This window comes from Diceros bicornis, chromosome X (genome assembly GCF_020826845.1).
Source record: "Diceros bicornis minor isolate mBicDic1 chromosome X, mDicBic1.mat.cur, whole genome shotgun sequence".
Lineage (NCBI taxonomy): Eukaryota > Metazoa > Chordata > Mammalia > Perissodactyla > Rhinocerotidae > Diceros > Diceros bicornis.
This window is the reverse complement of record NC_080781.1, coordinates 125,866,218-125,885,048: the sequence shown is the minus strand read 5'-3', so window position 1 is coordinate 125,885,048 and position 18,831 is coordinate 125,866,218. Positions and strand designations below refer to the sequence as shown.

The window sequence follows — 18,831 nt, the reverse complement described above, 5'->3', positions numbered from 1 at the left end:
ACCAAAAGCACCAAGGAGTAGACTATCCTGCAGGGAATTTCAGACCGGTTGGCATCATTCTCCTGTAACTATCCATCTCAGCCCCTGCAACCTTCACCCCAGGCTGCCTTTGCAGACTCATACTAGTGCTTCTTATAGGGCAGGAGACATTTCAAGATTGGGGAGAAGTGGAAGGGCAGGTGGCAGCAGCTTCCCCTGTGGAACAATGAAATCTACAGAAGGGTCAGGCGATTCAGCTCTGATGGGCTAAGAAGCCTGAACGAGTTTCCTAGTTAGGAGCTTAGGCAAGAAAAAGAAGGGCTGGAGTCTGGGCATTTGGTTTTGCATCTGCATCAATTCTGAAAAGATCTGGAAGGGGGTGGAGGTCCAGTAAAGAGAGTGTGGTGGCAGCTCCAAGATAAAGCAGCCCTACTATCGGGGGCTTCCTTTTTGGCATCAGAAATTAAGTAAAATAGTAAAACAATTGTATCTGTTTGAAGGTAGAGATGTGGGTGGACCATTCTCTTTGTTGCATTCTTGACCTCAAAACTCCTCCTTTCTTCTTCTCCAGATTAAACTATAGAACAGGGAAAGGACAGAAATTGTGAATAGAGTGAGGCGAGCAAAAAGCCAGACTTGATTCCTGAATTGGAGGGAGGGGAGGCTGCCTGAGCTTGAGGAGCAGGAAAAAAAAAAAAAAAAGAAGTTAGGAGATTGGAGATGGGCCAGAGCTTAAAAAAAGAGGCTCGACTCTGCATTTCCCCAATACTGCTTACGGTACACGACCCCAGCTCTCTGCTTGGATCCCAAACCCAAACGGAATGATGAGGGGCCGCAGAGGTAAAACAGGGTACTGACCGCACAAATTGGCCTGAAATGAAAAGTCAGCAAAAACCACTGGGTGGCAGCGTGGTGTGCGAGCGCAGCTCTGCAGTGCCTGCTGCTGCTGCTGCTGCTGCTGCCGCGGAGGCTGAACACGTCTGGGAGCCCTGGCCTCTCTCCTGAATGGCTACAAGTGTCGCCATGAGAAATATCTCAGCGGGGGTGTCTGTGGGTGGGGATGTTGTGAGTCCGAGCCTGGGGCAGGGGGCTGGCGAACTTCCCAAGGGCTCCTGCCCGGGTGTAATCTGGCCAGCTAAGAGTCAAACACTAACGAAACACCCTACCCCGCCATCCCCCATCTCCAAGCAACCCCCGGCTCCTCCAACCCAACTACCTCATCCTGGTGCCTCCTCCATCACTGTTTCCTCCCGAAGCTCCTTTCGGGAAGAGGAGGGGAGAAGGATTTGGGCGAGGTGGCAGTGCCTAATTCCCTACAGGTGTTACCCCAAGCGGTCCACCGAGGACTTAGGGGGTGGGGCGGGTGGGGGCGGCCGGCGGCCCGGAGCCAGCGGGCTGGGCTCCGGGAGGGAGGGGCCTCCGGGGGAGGGGGCCTCGAGGAGGCCGTCGCGCTCTTCCGGAGGGTGCCTGCAGCGACTGAATTCCTGTGCTGAGACTGTGCCGCGCCCAGGGCAGCAGCAGCAGCAGCAGCAGCGAAGATGCGAGGCCATTACCTGTTTGATCCCCGTCGGAAAGCTGGCATGGGCCAACTTTTCCCGATTGTCAGACCAAGAAGTTGCAAGGACTAGTCGGAGGCTCGGAGGGGCCAGGGCGAGGGCGCGCTCCCCTGCGCGCTTCCTCCTTCCCTCCTCCCTCCAGCCGCCCGCGCTCCCGGCCTCTCTCCGCCCGCGCTCTCTCCCTCCGCCCGCCTTCCTCCTCTGGCCCCCTCCGCGGCACAGGGCGGGGGGTGCCGCGAAACTCCGACCCGAGCCACTTGGACTTGCACAGTGTCCTCGGGGCGCAGGGGCCGAGCGCACGCAGTCGCGCAGCTCTGCCTCCGCCTGCCAGTCTCGCCTGCGATCCCGGCCCGGGGCTGTGGCGTCGGCTCGGACCCTGGCAGCCAGCAGCCCGCGTGGGAGCCGGACCATCGCCGGAGGAGCTCAGACGGCATGCTGAGCCCCCTCCTTGGCTGAAGCCCGAGTGCGGAGAAGCCCGGGCAAGCGCAGGCTAAGGAGACGAAGGCGGCGAAGGCGCGAGACCGAGCGGGCGAGCCGCGGAGGAGCGGGAGGAGGAGGCGAAGCCGGAGAGGGGTAGCAAAAGAAGTGGTGGTGGTGGGCGTCGTGGCTATGGCGGCGGCTATCGCCAGCTCTCTGATCCGTCAGAAGAGACAAGCCCGCGAGCGCGAGAAATCCAACGCCTGCAAGTGTGTCAGCAGCCCCAGCAAAGGCAAGACCAGCTGCGACAAAAACAAGTTAAACGTCTTTTCCCGGGTCAAACTCTTCGGCTCCAAGAAAAGGCGCAGAAGGAGACCAGGTCGGAAGGGGCTCTTGGCCGGTTTTGGGTTTTTTTTTTCATACTTTACGAGCGTGGAGGGGCTGGAGGGCGTGTATGTAAGCGTAGGTGAGTTTGTCGGTGGCCCATGTTGTGCGGATGTGGCCACCTAGCCAGTGTGCGTGCGTGGGCTGCGATTGCTTTCTCGCCTCCTTCGTAACAGTAACAGGCTTGCTGCATTGCAACTGCTGTGGGACAGGCGCAGAGCCTGGGGCCATACCCTGCCCAGGAGGCGCGCCCTCAGTTTCAGACGTGCCACATGTGTACATGCCCGTAGGCTCTGGGCTGCCGTGAACCAGACATGGCTGTCGTGTGCGTGTGGCGTGGAAATTGCAGGCGTGGAGCTGGACAGACACCACTGCCCCCCAGGAGAACCCGGGGAATCCCTTCCTTGCCTTTATCCCTGCAAGTCTGACCCTTACCCTCCAGCTTCTACCCCGAGGGACGTGGACTTGCGCTATCTAGGCATTCTGTTTCTTTGATCACTTTTAAGCTTATGAGGACAGACTTGACTTGTGGTGCAGCTTTGAAATATTTGTTGGAGAGGGGGGAGTGGATTCCTAGAACCTTATGGCAAAGAGCTTCGTGATCTTGTCAGACTGGTAAAACTGTGGTTACTTGCTGCTAAAATGCAAGATTGAAGAGAATTTCAACTCATAGCCTTTTGAACCTATTCAGTGATAAGAGTAGCGAGGTATTCTGGTGCCAGGGGAAATTCACACAGCTCTAGGTGTCAGGTTGCGTCAAGGTAGACCTTCACGTGAACATGCGGCTTATTGGGCCATTCTTAACCAAGTGAATCCTTCACGCTATTTTGTTCCTTTTAACTAGATAAGTATTACGGAATTTAAGACGTCTTCATCATCTGTTATTTCTCTATTTGTGTTCTACACACCCTGGAATGCAAACGCAGACATACCTGTTCTGTTTGCTGGAAGTTTTTAAGGCATTAGCTGTAAATTAGACTTGTTTTAAAAAGGCTTAAGCTGTTTCAAAGCATGATTGTGTGGCCCGAATAATCACATAAATATTATTTCAATGCAAGTGTCTGTGTTAAGGAAAAGCAAATTTTGGATAACGTGGCTGTTATTGGTAAATTAGGTACTTTATTAATCTATGGTGATTCATAATTGAAGATCATTTTAACTGAGAACATATTTTGGATAATCATATTTCTGACATTAAATTTGAAAATAAGTATGAACTAATCTTCTTTCCTCCCCACCAACAAAAGCCCTGATCGTTTTGCACCCATTTTCCCCCAAGGATAATTAATATGATAGGGTATGGTAATGGTGGTTTTATTCTCCCCTCCCCCCTTTTTTGTATCGCAGCTCAATATTCTAAATATAAGTCTTTTGATGAGATTCCAGGTTATTTATGCACTTTCAACATTCTTAGAATGGAGGGGACTATTTATTCAAATTTTGGTGATTCTGAAGGAAAACTAGTGTGTTTTTGGTCCCTGGTTGGCAAACCACTCTAAATTATCTTTGTATTTCTCCTTTTCCTTCCACATTAAAAGTGGCACATTGTTAAAAGGCAGAATATGCCACTTGCCAACCCATTCCGAATGCTCAATGAGATAGCGTGTCCTTTGCTTACAAAGAGTGGTACTCTATCAGAAACTGTAGCTGCTGTCAGAAGCTGTAGGGCTTTACCAGTGTTACGGGGTAGAAATCAAATGTTTCTTCAGTTTGGAGATTTAACTGAAACTTGGAGTTTGTTTTCTTTCTTTCAGAGGATTCTTTAAAAGTGTGGTTTGACTTTTTCCACTCAAATTTGTAAAGGAAATTACAATTTTGATTTCTGAGTCTTTTCAACTGCCTATGCACAACTTATCAATTGATCCAAACCATCATTCTCTTTGCAGAGCCTCAGCTTAAGGGTATAGTTACCAAACTATACAGTCGACAAGGCTACCACTTGCAGCTGCAGGCAGATGGAACCATCGATGGCACAAAAGACGAGGACAGCACTTACAGTAAGTGACTGCAAAATAAATAGTATATCCCAGCATGTTGTTGACATTGTTTTTTCTTTCTTTCTTTTTTTTAAAAATAAACAGCTCTTGCTGAATCCTAAAGTGAATGTAAAATATAGTTGTACTATATCATCCTGTTTATGCAGGTGCACCTCAATGAAATTGAACATGAAAATATCTAAAATAGTGAACTATAACAAATAATGTTGACACTATCTGAAGAGCAATCCAAATGTCATCTCCATGGTAATCTGGATAGATTTATGCTGTCCTTTGGATTTTATTACTTTTTTCCCACAGAAAATTTACTCACCCACACAGTGATCCTGAAATAGCACCTTATCTCTACTCTTAAGAACCCTTCTCATCCCAAGAGAGAGGAGTGGTTTCATGTCATGAGAATTCATCATTACAAGCTTTCACTTCTGCTCCCCCCTCCATACACACTGATAACTCTGGGACTAATTGGGATTTTAACATTGAGATACCTCCACAGGTGGGTAAAGAGATTACTATTAGTGCTTTATTTTTAACCATGGTTTAAGTAAAGACCAAATTGGAGACCATAATGGTGAACTGAAAATGGAAACACGTCAAAATAAAGTCAGTTTTGTTTCTAGTTATTGAAGTAAGGTGATGCCAAGATGTTACATAACCTTTTATTACACATGCTTGGTTTATTTGGAGTAATAAAAACATAAACTCACAAATAGTGAAACCCTTTCTTCAATGATAATAATTGGTGTTTTCTTGCAATTTACAGATTTCTGCAGACCTATTAAATGTGCCGTGAGGCTAAAACCCCTAGTTCTCACAATTCATTCTCTATTTTCCCTAATTTATATTACATTTCTCTCAGATTTTGATAATTTCCGAGAAATATTCCCATTGTTAGCGAAGGAAACAGTCAAGGAAAGCTGGTCTCAATGCTAACAAATCCTCTGCAACATTTATAGAGATGCTTGGCTATAGACAGCAAAGCCGTAGACAAGGGTCCCAATGTTAAATGTTAAAGAGTTTCACACCTTTTAAGAATTCTTCCTGGATTGATGGCCAGGCTATGACCTCAAGAGGAAGTCCCCTTTAATTACCTTGAAGAAAGCTCTGTTGGTACCTAGGATGAAAAACATTCATACTAAATGGTTCTTCACTGTTTTGTAAAATGCTATGTTAGTGTTGGGATATTAAAGTTCTACAATGAATATCCTAGGTGTTCTTTTATGCATGCTCTTCTATTTGAAAAAATTAGTCAAGTGTAACTAGATGGTTTTACCATAATTATGTAACAGACATTAGTACATGGTGATCAATAATAAAACATTCCCATAAGTTGTAGGTACAAATCAGTGTTTAGGGAAGGAATTAGGGGGTGTAATCTGCTCTGTTTTCCAAAGTGCCTCAGCAAAATGGATTCTTTGGGCATTATTGAAAGGAAGTTCATGATTAGCTTCTAATGAGCCCCACCCAGTCAAATTCCCCCCCACCCCCCATTTTTAACATCTTCTCCACATCGAAATCAGAGAAAAAATTATTTTGGGTCCAGTGTTCACATGTGTTTCCTGAAAAGGAAAAATAAAGAAAAAAATAGACAATTCATTTGCTGTGCTTTATAAACAGCGATATGCAAAATGCATCAAGATCACACTGTATGTAGTCATTTTAGGATATACATGTACACACACACATATATAGATACACACAGACACACACATATATGTATGTAAATCAAGGCTCCATTTCTTACTATGGAGCTTTAAAATCATGTAGCAGCTTTACTCTTCAATTCCTATATATGCATAGCTTCTGCCTTTGGTTGTCTTATAACTCTGACTGATATGCATGGCATTTCTGTGTATAATGATATTGTAAGACCTTTAAAGAGAATAGCCAGAATCTATGTTTAGGGGAAATGAAGTGATGAGAGGTAAGTCAACCGACGGTAAGTATTACCATAACATGAAGCATACAAATGAAAAGTATCTGAAAAGAAATAGCAAGTCTGTGGGGCTTGATTCTTCCCCTAATGTCAGCTGTGACCAGAGGCCAGGGAACTAGCTTATCTTCCCAATTGAGGATATTATAGGGCATCAGTCATCATGAAATAAGAATGTTTAATGATTAAAATGATCATCATTAAAATGGAAGTCCAACCATGCAAATTTATCTTTTTCTTTTTCCTAAAGCCAAGCAATTTTCCTGGCATTAATTGATTAATTACTTTAAATGAGTGGAACATGAATACAGGTTGTTTTTTTTCCATCTATTGGTCTTTCATTTATGTAATATTTCCTTAATATGTATTCCTGTTATTATGTTTATATTTTTCTTATTTGTATTAGTTTTTAGTATTTTTCGTTATATTTTTCCCATTTAGTTCAATTTGATTGATTTTATATTTTAATTCTGACATGGTAAGCACCATCATGATAAAACAAATCAGTCCACATTTACCCAGATACATCTATTTCTAAAAACATATGTTTGATATTGTGCATTTAAGCTGACCTTAGGTAGTTTTATCACAATGGTAAATGTCAGTCCAATAAAATCTCACCGTGAGCAAATCAGCCATTGTAAATTATGTATTGTCCCCTGTAAAGGAAAAGATGATACACAGTTCATGGCAGCAGTTTTGTTATATCTGCCTTGGGTGCAGTGAGGGCTATTTGAAAAGAATAGGCCACTTTCCCGTTAAACCCACAGTAGTGTTACCAGTTCAACGTGTGAAGTCTTTCCAATCTACATAAAAATATACTTTATTAATTACTCCCTTTGAGAAATTGACCTTAGCCCAACTGATGAAGGATGGCCTCTGGGTCGTATTCAGCAAACATTGAGTATCAACTATGTGCACATCTCTGAGAAAATGATCCCTTCAAGGTAGAAGGAGTTTAATTGTTTTTATGTAGACAAAACAGAGAACAAACAAGAAACAAAGACCCTTTTATTTATTAAAAGCTTCTTCAAAATTTTGATGGAAATGGAAGAAGAGATTTTAGGCATTTAATTTGGTTTAGATACACAAATGAAATAAATTGTTTTCTTCTCATGTTTAGAATATTTTCATCCTGATCAAAATAATATCTTAGGTCCATGAAGAAGTGCTCTAGATTTAGAGAAACATTGATTCTGTCCAAACTCACCTCTGATATAATTTCTTTGTATTTTTATCTGGAAAGACCGTTCCTTTAGACAGACTTTAAACCAACCCAGTTTATGATCTATGTTGAATGTCTAAAGAAAAGAAAATATTGGACTAGTATGACCAACCATTCTCCCCTTTTGCTACTCTCTTCATTGTTTTGTTTTAGAGTGGTGTCTTGTGTTTTTGAATCGGGCTTCATAGAAATTTATGATACATAGTGAAAAATTCAGGTTCTACTAAATAGTTAATACCATTATTCAGGAATAGATAATCCCAGGCATGGATTACTGATGTTCTTTGCTTCTCTTCCTCCTTCTGCTATCTGATGTTTGGAATTTGAGCCGTTTATTGTTTATTGCTCATTAAAACCCACCTCAGAGAGTGGTTGGGGCACATGGTGAAAATCAAATTTCTCTCTCTCTCTCTTATTTTTGCTTGTTTCAAGCTGCATTAAGAGAACTAAGGAGGTTCAGAATATTGTAAAAAATGAAGTTCCAAAAACAATTCTGAATTTCGTTTATCATTCTTGGTCATCTATTACTATGACTAAACTAGGATTCAGACGTGTTGGTGTTCTATTTGTCTAGTGGTATGTAGTGGTATAGCTTTAAAACCAAACCCATATGGAGGCTTTTGTTTGGTTTATTTGGTTTTTTAGATCTCAGAATTTTAAAACTATGAGCTTTTATATAATAGGATTGTGATCTATTACATTCCAAAAAGATAACATTATTGTGTTTTCACCATACAGATTGCTATCAGTCCACAAATATGTGTTGAGCACTTGCTGTGAACAAGGTATTATCATCACAGAGATATATCATATACGTGACATGCTCAAAGATATCAGACTTCTTCCCCGTGCATTGCATTGTCAAATATAGCATGAGATTCTGGCTTGCAATCTGTGCGATTACTTTCCTTTACCTCACATAACAGAAGGGCACAGCTTTTAATATGATGAGTATTGAATGAAGTGCCATCAGTGGCATGTGGTATAAACACTTGTATTTTGAACTGTACAATATGTCCTAGCTCCTCTTTGGTAACACCCTGATTTTAAGGGAAAGATACATTGTAGGCTCACCAAGGAATATTTAGTTCTTCACTAATATTTCTCATCCATATTACCACACCCACTACAGCAGAATATATATACACCAAGATAAGAGATCTCAGAAAAACTATTCTTACCCATGGGGTGACTCCTTTACATTTTTGTTCACAGAAATGATAGCAGACCAATTTATCATTCTCAATAAACTTACAAACAAAGGCAAAAATCATTAACATTGGTCTATGACTCTTGAGAGAAAGGTACACAGGCTATTTTCAAAAGATGTGTGTGGCAAGCACTACGTTTTAAAAATGTACCGTTTTATTTTTATTCATGGTGTAGGAGGGAGTAGACAGCTGGTAGGGGGAGGTCGCCCACTGGTTTTCTCCAGTGAGTGGTGTGTGATTGTGAGGAGAGCCTGGGTGTAAGTTTCACGCAGTCAAACCTTCAAATGGAGAAATGAAGGCCTCTTTGGCACCACCCGGCTGCCCTCTTACAACTACCCCCCCCCCCAATTAAATAAATAAATAAATAAATGTCTCAAGTTCATTATTTTTATTCCTATAACCTTTGCTCCTGGAGATTAAAAGCTAGGAACCCTCTCAACCCTATCTTGGAAAATGTTGGTTCTTTAAGAAATACTACTCCGGGAACATAAGAGTACAAAATGACTATTTTTCAAGTCCTGTATTTATTTTTGGGTTGCTGCATTGGAAATAATGCAGATCATTTGGATGAGGGAGTTGGACTAGTGTCTTTTCTAAGATTCGAGGAATCTCTCCCCAACTGGTAGATGGTAACTGTGTCTGTAAATTTCAGCAGTTATCCAGGGGAGCAGTTTAAAACCTTAGTTTGTTGAGGCTAAAGCTATTTAATGCATAGACCAAATCCTGAATCTTTCCAGAAGCATCAAGATTTCCAACCTCCAACACTATACAAACCATGGAATTGTCTTCCATTTTCTCTAGGGTCTTTGAGAATATGGAGTTATAGCCTCAGTTGTGTGACTGCAACTACAAATCAAGTATACGAAAAAGTAGAAGAGGCCCTATCTATCTGAATGTGTATAATTCTATATCTGTCTATTCTTGCCAAACACACATTACTTTTGGAGGACTAGACAGTCCTGCTGGAAACATTGAAAAGCTGTGGAATTCAGAATTATAACATTGTTTTCACATTCTTTTTGATTTCAGCTCTGTTTAACCTCATCCCTGTGGGTCTTCGCGTGGTGGCTATTCAAGGAGTTCAAACCAAGCTGTATTTGGCAATGAACAGCGAGGGATACCTGTACACCTCGGTAAGCCTTTCACTGTGTTCATGTTTTGACTATTCTAGTTTTCATCTGATATGAAATAAAATATGCTGCATATGTGTCATCATTGCAGAATTCTGTGATGCGAGGAAGAGTGTTCTTGATGGAAATATCTCATTGGAAAAGACAAATTAACTTGCAGTGAAAATTATTACTAATTAATCATTTGAAGCTAACATTTTTGATATAAGATCAAAGATCCACTAAACACTTTTGCATACAATGACATTTGGATTATTATTTTATGTAACATATAATGCTCTGTCTTGCTACCTTGCTTTGCAGCTGTGGGAAGCAAAGCTATTTCTATAACTCAGTTCAACATATATTTATCCATGTTTACTCCTAAAGAAATTAATGAGACCTCTTCCTCAGATCAACTCTAGGACATAACAGTTCTAGAAGTGTTTCTAATTCTTATCCTCAGTTCAATTAGGTCACAATTGCTGTCTGCCTCAACTTTAAATACTATTTTTTCATCAAGTACAGTTCAACCTCCCCTTACATACAAATTTCTGCTTGGTTTTTTCTTACAATAGTGAACAGAGTAAAAAATGGAACTTTTTTCAAGAAATTTATAAACAATGTAGACAACAATTGACAACTCATTTAGGAACATGGGGCCTAATTAAGCTTTTAAGAAATTTTAGCATTTAAATGTAGGCAGAAATGGTACAGTACCAGGGTTAGGATTTCATTCTTTTTTTTTTTTTTTTTTTTTGTGAGGAGATCAGCCCTGTGCTAACATCTGCCAATCCTCCTCTTTTTTTGCTGAGGAAGATTGACCCTGGGCTAACATCTGTGCTCATCTTCCTCCACTTTATATGGGACGCCGCCACAGCATGGCTTGCCAAGCAGTGCGTCGGTGCGCGCCCGGGATCCGAACCGGCGAACCCCGGGCCGCCGCAGCGGCGGAGCGCGCCCACCTAACCACTTGGGCCACCGGGCCGGCCCCCGAGGATTTCATTCTTAACAGTAGATCTAGTTACAGATTACAGGAGACCACTTTTTATATGAATATTTTTTAATCTCTGTTTTGAATTTCATGTATTTTAAGAAAATGATAGGATATTAAAAATGGAGAAAATTTCTTGCCAAACTTCCTACTCGATAGCCTTAAAGGAAGCTATTACCATGACTATAGAAATCTATTCCTCAAACTGCAAAAGTGGTTACTGTTAACCACTCTTGCTCTCACCTGTTCCCGGAATTTACTTCAGAACCGGGTGTGTAGAAAGACTCTTGGCAGACATGGTGGAAACCATGGCATAACCCTGTTTTTCAGAGGTCAAGAAGGGAAAGAGAGGTGAGAGAAGAATAAGACCACAAAGGGCTCATTCATTTGGTAAACCAGATAGTCCATTTAATGTTATGATAAAAGATTAATTATCAGCATAATCCTCAAACCCTGGTCACTCTCAGCATTCCTAGCAGGCCATTGTAGCCGTCTTATTGTTTAATAAATGCAGAGGTTTTCTTCTTTTTACAAATGAAAGATTTGGGTTTATTGCAAACTTCATGAAATCTGTCACTTTATTGATACATTGCTATTATTATAAATGATAGGAAAGGGGATTTGTTTTTCAGATTTGTGCATTAAGGTAAGATATTTTAATAATGAAGGATTTTAATTAACCTCATTTACATCAGCAGACTACCTCAACAGGACTAGATGCAAAGGTAGGTTTTTAATAAAATAGATGACTGCTTTCTGAAACTACTATGCAAATATGGGAAGGAAATGGAATATACTGGGCATACTTTTGAGAAGGTAAATACCAGGTGGCATAGGAAATAATTACTGGTAAAGCATTCAGAATTTCACTGAGTTGTGGTCATCATTGTGGTACCAGGATGAGAAAGGTTGATTTAAAAAAAAAAAATCTTACAACAATGAAATTAAAAAAAAAAAACATTTTGGGAATAATAGTGTTTAAGTTAGAATGAGAAAGTCATGTAAGTTAGGTAACATGTCAGGTGCCCCCACTCAAGAAAATTAGGGCATTCAGTATTACATTTAGGAAACTGATGTCAAAAATTCATAGCCTACCATTCAAGTTGACCATTATTCCCGCAAATACGTAAATGTCAGTGTGAATTCATTTCTTAGGAAGGCTTCCCCGGGAAATCAGCCTTGTAGATTGATGAACTTCCTTTACATGATGGGCAGGCCAATAGACAGCAAAATGTGGGGCTCTTTGTATGCATTTCCTGTTAAGGAAAAGAGATCTTAAGAAAGTGTTTTCTATTAAGGAAAAGAAACTATGTTTTTATTAAGGAGGAAAGATGTCTGGTTGATAATCCTAGAGTTCATATAGGGAAAAACTATCCAAATTAATCTGCTCCAGGAAAGAATCTGAATCTTCTCCAGGATAAATTTTCCAGTTCTTCCCATTACTCCTTATTGATCATGGTTTGGAGTCCCTTCACCATGTTGATCACCATCCTCAGTTGGCGCTCCATTTTGTTATCATCTTATTTAAAGTGTGGTGCCTAGACTCTATTAGGATAGCGTCTGTCTTAATGACTTGAGCAACTTGTGTTGCTGTAACCAAAAAGCTAGATGAAATATCATGCCTCTTCAAAAAGAGAAAGTAACCAAAGAGAAAGTCTTACTCTTCGCTTATATAAAACCATGGCAGTTCTGCTACTGAAATACTGTATATAGTTTTGTTAACTGCCACGTAACAAAGAGGAAATAGGATTGGACAGTGACCTAAGGAGGAAGTAAAAATAAGGAAAAGAAGTAGGGGCTACTGATGTGGGTAAGTAAAAAGAAAAAATCTGTTAGGAAGTTATTGAAAGCAGTCTTGGTGAGGGGTGACTAAGGTCTGCCATTTGCAGTGGCAGTGGCTAAAAGGAGATGGATTCATGAGATATTTTAGAGGTAGAATCATTAGGATTTGGTGACTGATTAGATTTGGAGAGAAAGAAGGACCACCATGTATGGTTGAACATATATGGTTGCCATTCACTGCACAGATGGAAATAAAATATCTTCAGGTAGAGACTTTTTAAAAAATGTACACAATAGTGAGTTATTAGGGGCCCTGAGGGTGAGAGAATTTTACCTTTGGCAATTGTGTTGATGGTGAAGCTATTAGCCAAGATGGAGAATATAGGAAAAAGAGCAGATTTGGGAAAGAATATACCTGAGTACAGCTTGCAATAGATATTTGAAAATATAAACCTGGAGCTTGAGAAAAAGATGTGAACTAGAGATTAAATGTGGGAGTTATCACATTTAGGTGGTGGCTGATGCCATGAGAATAACTGAGAGAATATGTAGCATGAGAAGAAAAGAGACTTTCTCAAATCTCAAATATTAGGGAATACCAGCATGTAAGTGGCCAGCAGCAGAAAAAAGAACTAATTGTGGCAGATATCATGATATCTATTGCAAAAGCTAAGTGGGGAGAGATTTTTCAGAAGAGTGAGCGATGTCAAATGCCTCATAGAAAACAAGTAAAATAAGAACTAGAACTATACTATATGAAGGTCTTCAGTGATCTTGACAAGAGCACTTTCAGTGGAGTAGTGGGGACAGAGGCCAAACTGTAGTGGCTTGAGGAGTGAATTGAAAGATAGGAAGTAGAGGCAGTAGGTGTAGAATTTATAAGGGAAGGGGAGACATGTGTGAGTATTTAGAGGAGGACACAAGATTAAGGAAGGCTGTGAGGGTTCTTTCGTTAAGACACTTGAGTATATTTGTTAGCTGAAGGGAAAGAGCCAGTAGACAGGGAGGAATTAAAGACATAAGAAATGGGATCCTTTATGTAGTGGGGGCCCCAAAGGAGTCTGGGAAAATGATGGACTTGAGTAAAAGTGAAAGGATTAGATTAACCTTGAAAAGAAGGGACCTTGCTTCTACAATAGGAGGCAAAGAGATGAGGACAGATGCAGATGTAGATGTACTAAGTCTACGGGTGATAAAGGAGGAAGTTGAAGGGTTTCCAACCTGATGACTTGTATTTTCCTGTTGAAGCAAAACAAGAGGTCGTCTGCTGAAAATCAGAGGCACCGGGATGGCATAGGTGAAGGTTTGGAACAGTTGCTTTGGGAAAAGGGAGAGGAAACAGCCTAATAACCAGGGGTGGGTAAACTGAGGCCCATGAGCCAAGTCCAATCTACCACATGTTTTTGTAAATAAAGTTTTATTGGAACATAGTCACGCCCATTCATTTACTTATTGTCTGTGACAACAGCAGAGTTGAATAGTTGCAACAGAACCCTTATGGCCCACAAAACCTAAATCATTTACTATCTTGCCCTTTACCAAAAAATGTTTGCTGACCCCTAGTGAGATAATGGTTCTCAACCTTAGCTACCTGTTAGACCTTTGGACCTTTAAAAAAATTCCATTCTCTGATATACATAAACCAATTATATCGAAATATGTGAGGGTGGGGTGTGTGCATAAATATTTTCTAAAGCTCCTCAGCTGATGCTAATGTGTAGCCAGGGTTGAAAACCACTGATAAAGGGCTAAGAAAAATGATTGCTGAACAGCGCTGAGAACTCCCCCAATAAAGTCAGAAATCGAAAACTTTATTTGCACTTCGTCCTCTATCCAAAATTTCTTTTTAAAAAAAAAAAAAAACAATTTTATTTATTTATTTATTTTTTGTGAGGGAGATCAGCCCTGAGCTAACATCCATGCTAATCCTCCTCTTTTTGCTGAGGAAGACCGGCTCTGAGCTAACATCTTTTGCCAATCCTCCTCCTTTTTTTTGCCCCAAAGCCCCAGTAGATAGTTGTACGTTGTATTTGCACATCCTTCTAGTTGCTGTATGTGGGGCGCGGCCTCAGCATGGCTGGACAAGCGGTGCGTCTGTGTGTGCCCGGGATACGAACCCAGGCCGCCAGTAGCAGAGCGCGTCCACTTAACCGCTAAGCCACGGGGCCGGCCCCTCTATCTGAAATTTCTGATGCTGATCTTCTTTTTCTGCTCTTGCAAACAAATTACCTTTACATTTCTGAAGGAGTATTTATTGACATGAAAGAAAACACTGATCCTTGGAAGAGCTTTCTGCTTTCCTTTTCATTTTTCTATCTTCGTTTGCAATTCTGCTTCTACATCCCCCAATTTCTTTTAAATTCGATTTTACATTTTTATCATTTCTTTTCCCCTTTTGTCCATTAAATAAAGCAACAGTACCTCCACGTTGTTGTTGCTACAGAGATAGCAATTTACTTTCCATGATTAATCTCAGGATTCTTGCACTGCATCCTCCCTCCTCCCTTTTTTTCTTGTTGCCATGGGGGACAGACTTGATGTAGGCTCAAGTGGCGGTGAGAAACCATCTGTGACACAGAGAATCATAATTAGCCATTATTTCATAACATATTTACTTTTGTCCTTGATATAACTAAGTCTTTCTAGAACTGTAAGGAAATTATTATTCATTGGGCATAGAGAACTTTGTTCATACCTTTGGTTTTTCTTTATCAGTAATAATGAGTTGTACACAAGCTTTTGAGAGTTCCTCAAAACTGAATAGTAAAAATATTTAATAGTATAAAGCTATTTGTAATATATATTTCAAAATTACTTGAAATAAACATTAACTATAGAAAATCAAGGGTCTTAAGTGTGAAAATATTAATGTCCTAATATCTATTTTAATAGAGGAGTAATAACAGATATTAGAAATAGGATAATAAAAACTCAAAGCTAAACCAAAAGCATTTTCTTTTGATTTTGGAATGTTCCAGAACTCAGTAGCAGCGTTTTAACCTGCCTAATTACTTACCTTTCATCAAGACTAGTTTTCCATTTCCAGAGTGCACAGTGTGGGGTTGTTGTTTGGTTTGGTGTAGCTAACATGTGTAGACAAGTAGAAATCCTTTGACAAGCAAACGTTTTCCATTCATATATTTCTAGAGAGGACTTATAGGAGTGAATTTACTGCCGTGTTTTATGGTCCTGGTGCTACCACAGCAAACTAGATGCAAGACCAAAAAGCAGGTCTCTCTGAGATTCAGCTTGATGCCATTAGAATGAGGCAGGATGTGTTATTGATCCCAGGGTCCCAGTCAGAATTGTAATCTGAACTATGGGGACATATTTTCCTTCTCTACTGGATTATTTTCACATACCTTAAACTTACCAAGTTTCTTCTCCCATCACATATATTAATTTTGATGATTCAATCAAGATGTTGTCTGATTTTCCACTATAGAATTCTGGTTTTTTTTTCCTTTGCAACTAGTAAACAATCTGTTGGGAGGCACTTTGAGTAAATAACCTGCTCCTAAGAGCCCAGTATTTAACATTATATTTTAAGGAGTCCCAAACTTCTTAAGGAAAATCAGATAATTAGTCAAGAAATTGAGAATGACCATTGATTCTTAGATATGCCATATAAGTTTACTGATAGCTAAATCAAGATAGAGAACAATTAACACAATTTTCCTAAAGTGAACAAGTGTCATAAAAAATAGGATCCAGCAGCAAAGGATTTTCTGGGTTCAGCATTCTAGTCGCTGAGCTTGAAGACCATTATTTAATGGAAAATTAGTTTATATTGTGCAGGTGAATTAAAATCAGTTCTGCTATATGTTTTAATTTCATACTGTGGGTTGGGGGTTAGTTTATGTTAAGATGCCGCGGATGTTCAGTACGTTTAGCTGTCAGCTGTGAGCTCACTCTTTTGCAGATTTGTTTAGTTTGTCTGATTTCAGAGTGTGGCAGTTTAAGACCACTTTTCAGCAATATGGCTTCACAGCTCTAGCCCATATTCTAATATAGAAAGTATGTTAAAGTTTAGATGAACTCAGCTCATCGATCAATTCAGAGTGATAAATGTACTCCTAGCAAACATTTGTAGCATGTAAAATGTTTAAGTCAAATCAGCAAGTTCATATAATTTAACTTCTAGGGTTATTATCATAGAGGCTTATAAATTTAATGGAATTAAATGGAGGGCACTGGTTTAAACATTATAGCTCTTTAGGGAGGTAGAATTGACTCAATTACAAAAGGGAAATAGATTTAAAATAAACACGAGCACTATCCTATCTAATTTGGAAGAAAATGATCACTATCAAATCAAAATTGATTTCTTGGATGGATATTGCATATAGCCGGTAGCCATCATATGTAAGACCCCCTACAAAATAAGTAGACACCAATAAATTCTAACTTCTAATTACACCTTTAGCTTATTTGTATACTTCAGTTAATTCAAAAATTGTCGATTTTGATTTATTTAATATAAAATTAGAAAAGTGTTGACTATGGAAACTTAGGTTCCCAATTTTGGTGTCTACATCTACCAAACTTTTTTTGTTTTCAGTGGCTATGGGATTAAACATTTTTGATTTGCATTTTCAGTTCAGACTAATGAGTTGTAAGGGTAATTATACACATATATACATATTTCTGAGTGTTATTATTAAAAATGGAAAATGTAGAAGATGAATTTATTTTATAGGAAGAAAAGCAGAGAAAACAAGCAATTTTATTTGCTAATGAGTGTCTCTGCTAGGTCAAGGAGCTAAATTTTATGTTTTAAAGAGGCTTTCCGTTATTGTGTTGGTGCTGTTGAATTAGAAGTCATTAAAATGATTGTATTGAAAAATATACTAAAGTATCTGTATTCATCTTAGCTATTCCTTTAGAATATCAGTGAATCAGCATAATTTTCAAACCTAAAATACATCTCTCAAGTCACAGATTATTTCACATGTTTAGTTGTCTTTGCAGTTAATGGAAATTTCACTCAAATGTGAAAGAAAATCTAGCTTGGCATTATTTGAATATGAAATTAGATAAATCTGGTTGGTTGTACCTTCAAAGTCAAGTGCCTTCTCTTTATGGTCTCTGTGAAAACATGACCAAAACTGGTAAATTATTGGAAGTGAAGGAGTGAAGAATAGTTTCTTAGGTGGAAGAATGACTGAGGATTGTACTTTCTCAGAAATCAAGGAGACAATAGTAGTTGTAGCTAAATAGAGTCAGATTGGCTCTGTATTCTGTTTTTGAGACCAAGTTAAGAAATAATCCAAATGAGAGGTCATGGGGCATATATTTAAAAGAGTGTCCCATGGCTTTCACTCAGAAGCTAAATTCCTATTTGTAGGAAAAAAGCCAGTCTCTTGGAGCTAGAGAATAAAATAATCGGCAAAAGCAGTGAAGAAGAACTTTAGCAAGTAAAGCCAGATGTAAGGAGGTAATGCACACACACACGCATGCACACACACACAACACACATACGTGAAAGACAAATGAAAGAAACCAATCTTATATTCATTGCTCTGTTGCTATTATTGGATGAGTTATATTGGAGTGTATTTCCTAAATTAATTCTGTTTTAAATACATATCTTACACTGAACATGTAATGCTTTGGAGATTGCTCTAGCGACATTAACCATTTGGTAATGCTTAATAGCTTTATAAAACAGAGCAAATAAGACTTTTTAGCTATATTTTATGTAATCATCTGGTGAATCTCATGTCTTGGTACAGGCGTTGTTTTTAGTCCCTGCCTTCTTGTTTGTATAATTCTAATCTACAATGTGATAGAAAAAACAGAGCCTATCAAAACCTTTTTGTCTTGTGGTCTTTCTTTTCATGGAAGTTGTGTTATAGAATAGTTTACCTACTAAATCCCATAATCATTAAGTAGCAATTGATTTCATTTTTCTTCACTCTCCCTTAGTCATAGAGCAATGCCCAGCGAAAATTACCTTTTTAATAAATATTTATTAAAATAATTAATAAATATGTGTATAGTAAAAAATAAGGACAACATATTATTGCTGTCGGGACTTTTGAATATTTAAAATAAGTTAAAATGGCCAATTATAACCTTTTGCAGATCCTCTCGAGTATTAACATTTCAAGATTACATATGAAAGTGAATTACTGAGACACAAGAAAAGAATTGAAGGCAACAGAACTGGCTTGAATGGTTACGCTGCTTAAAGGGAATTGTGACTTCTGAACAGGGAAACTTTCAATGAAAGCATTTCTCT

General features: G+C 39.5%; 1 protein-coding gene across 3 annotated transcripts in view; it reads left to right on the top strand.

The window, feature by feature from the left end:
* The window catches only part of FGF13 (fibroblast growth factor 13), a 469,867-nt gene that overhangs the window by 399,232 nt on the left and 51,804 nt on the right, over positions 1–18,831 (top strand). For 2 of the 3 annotated variants that reach the window (XM_058536856.1, XM_058536854.1), the window contains 2 exons: positions 4,223–4,333; positions 9,732–9,835. In XM_058536856.1, the coding sequence (XP_058392839.1) occupies positions 4,223–4,333; positions 9,732–9,835 (215 nt within the window). Of the gene's footprint in view, positions 1–1,503; positions 2,332–4,222; positions 4,334–9,731; positions 9,836–18,831 lie in introns of those variants that run through there. The other variant, XM_058536855.1, reaches the window with a different exon arrangement.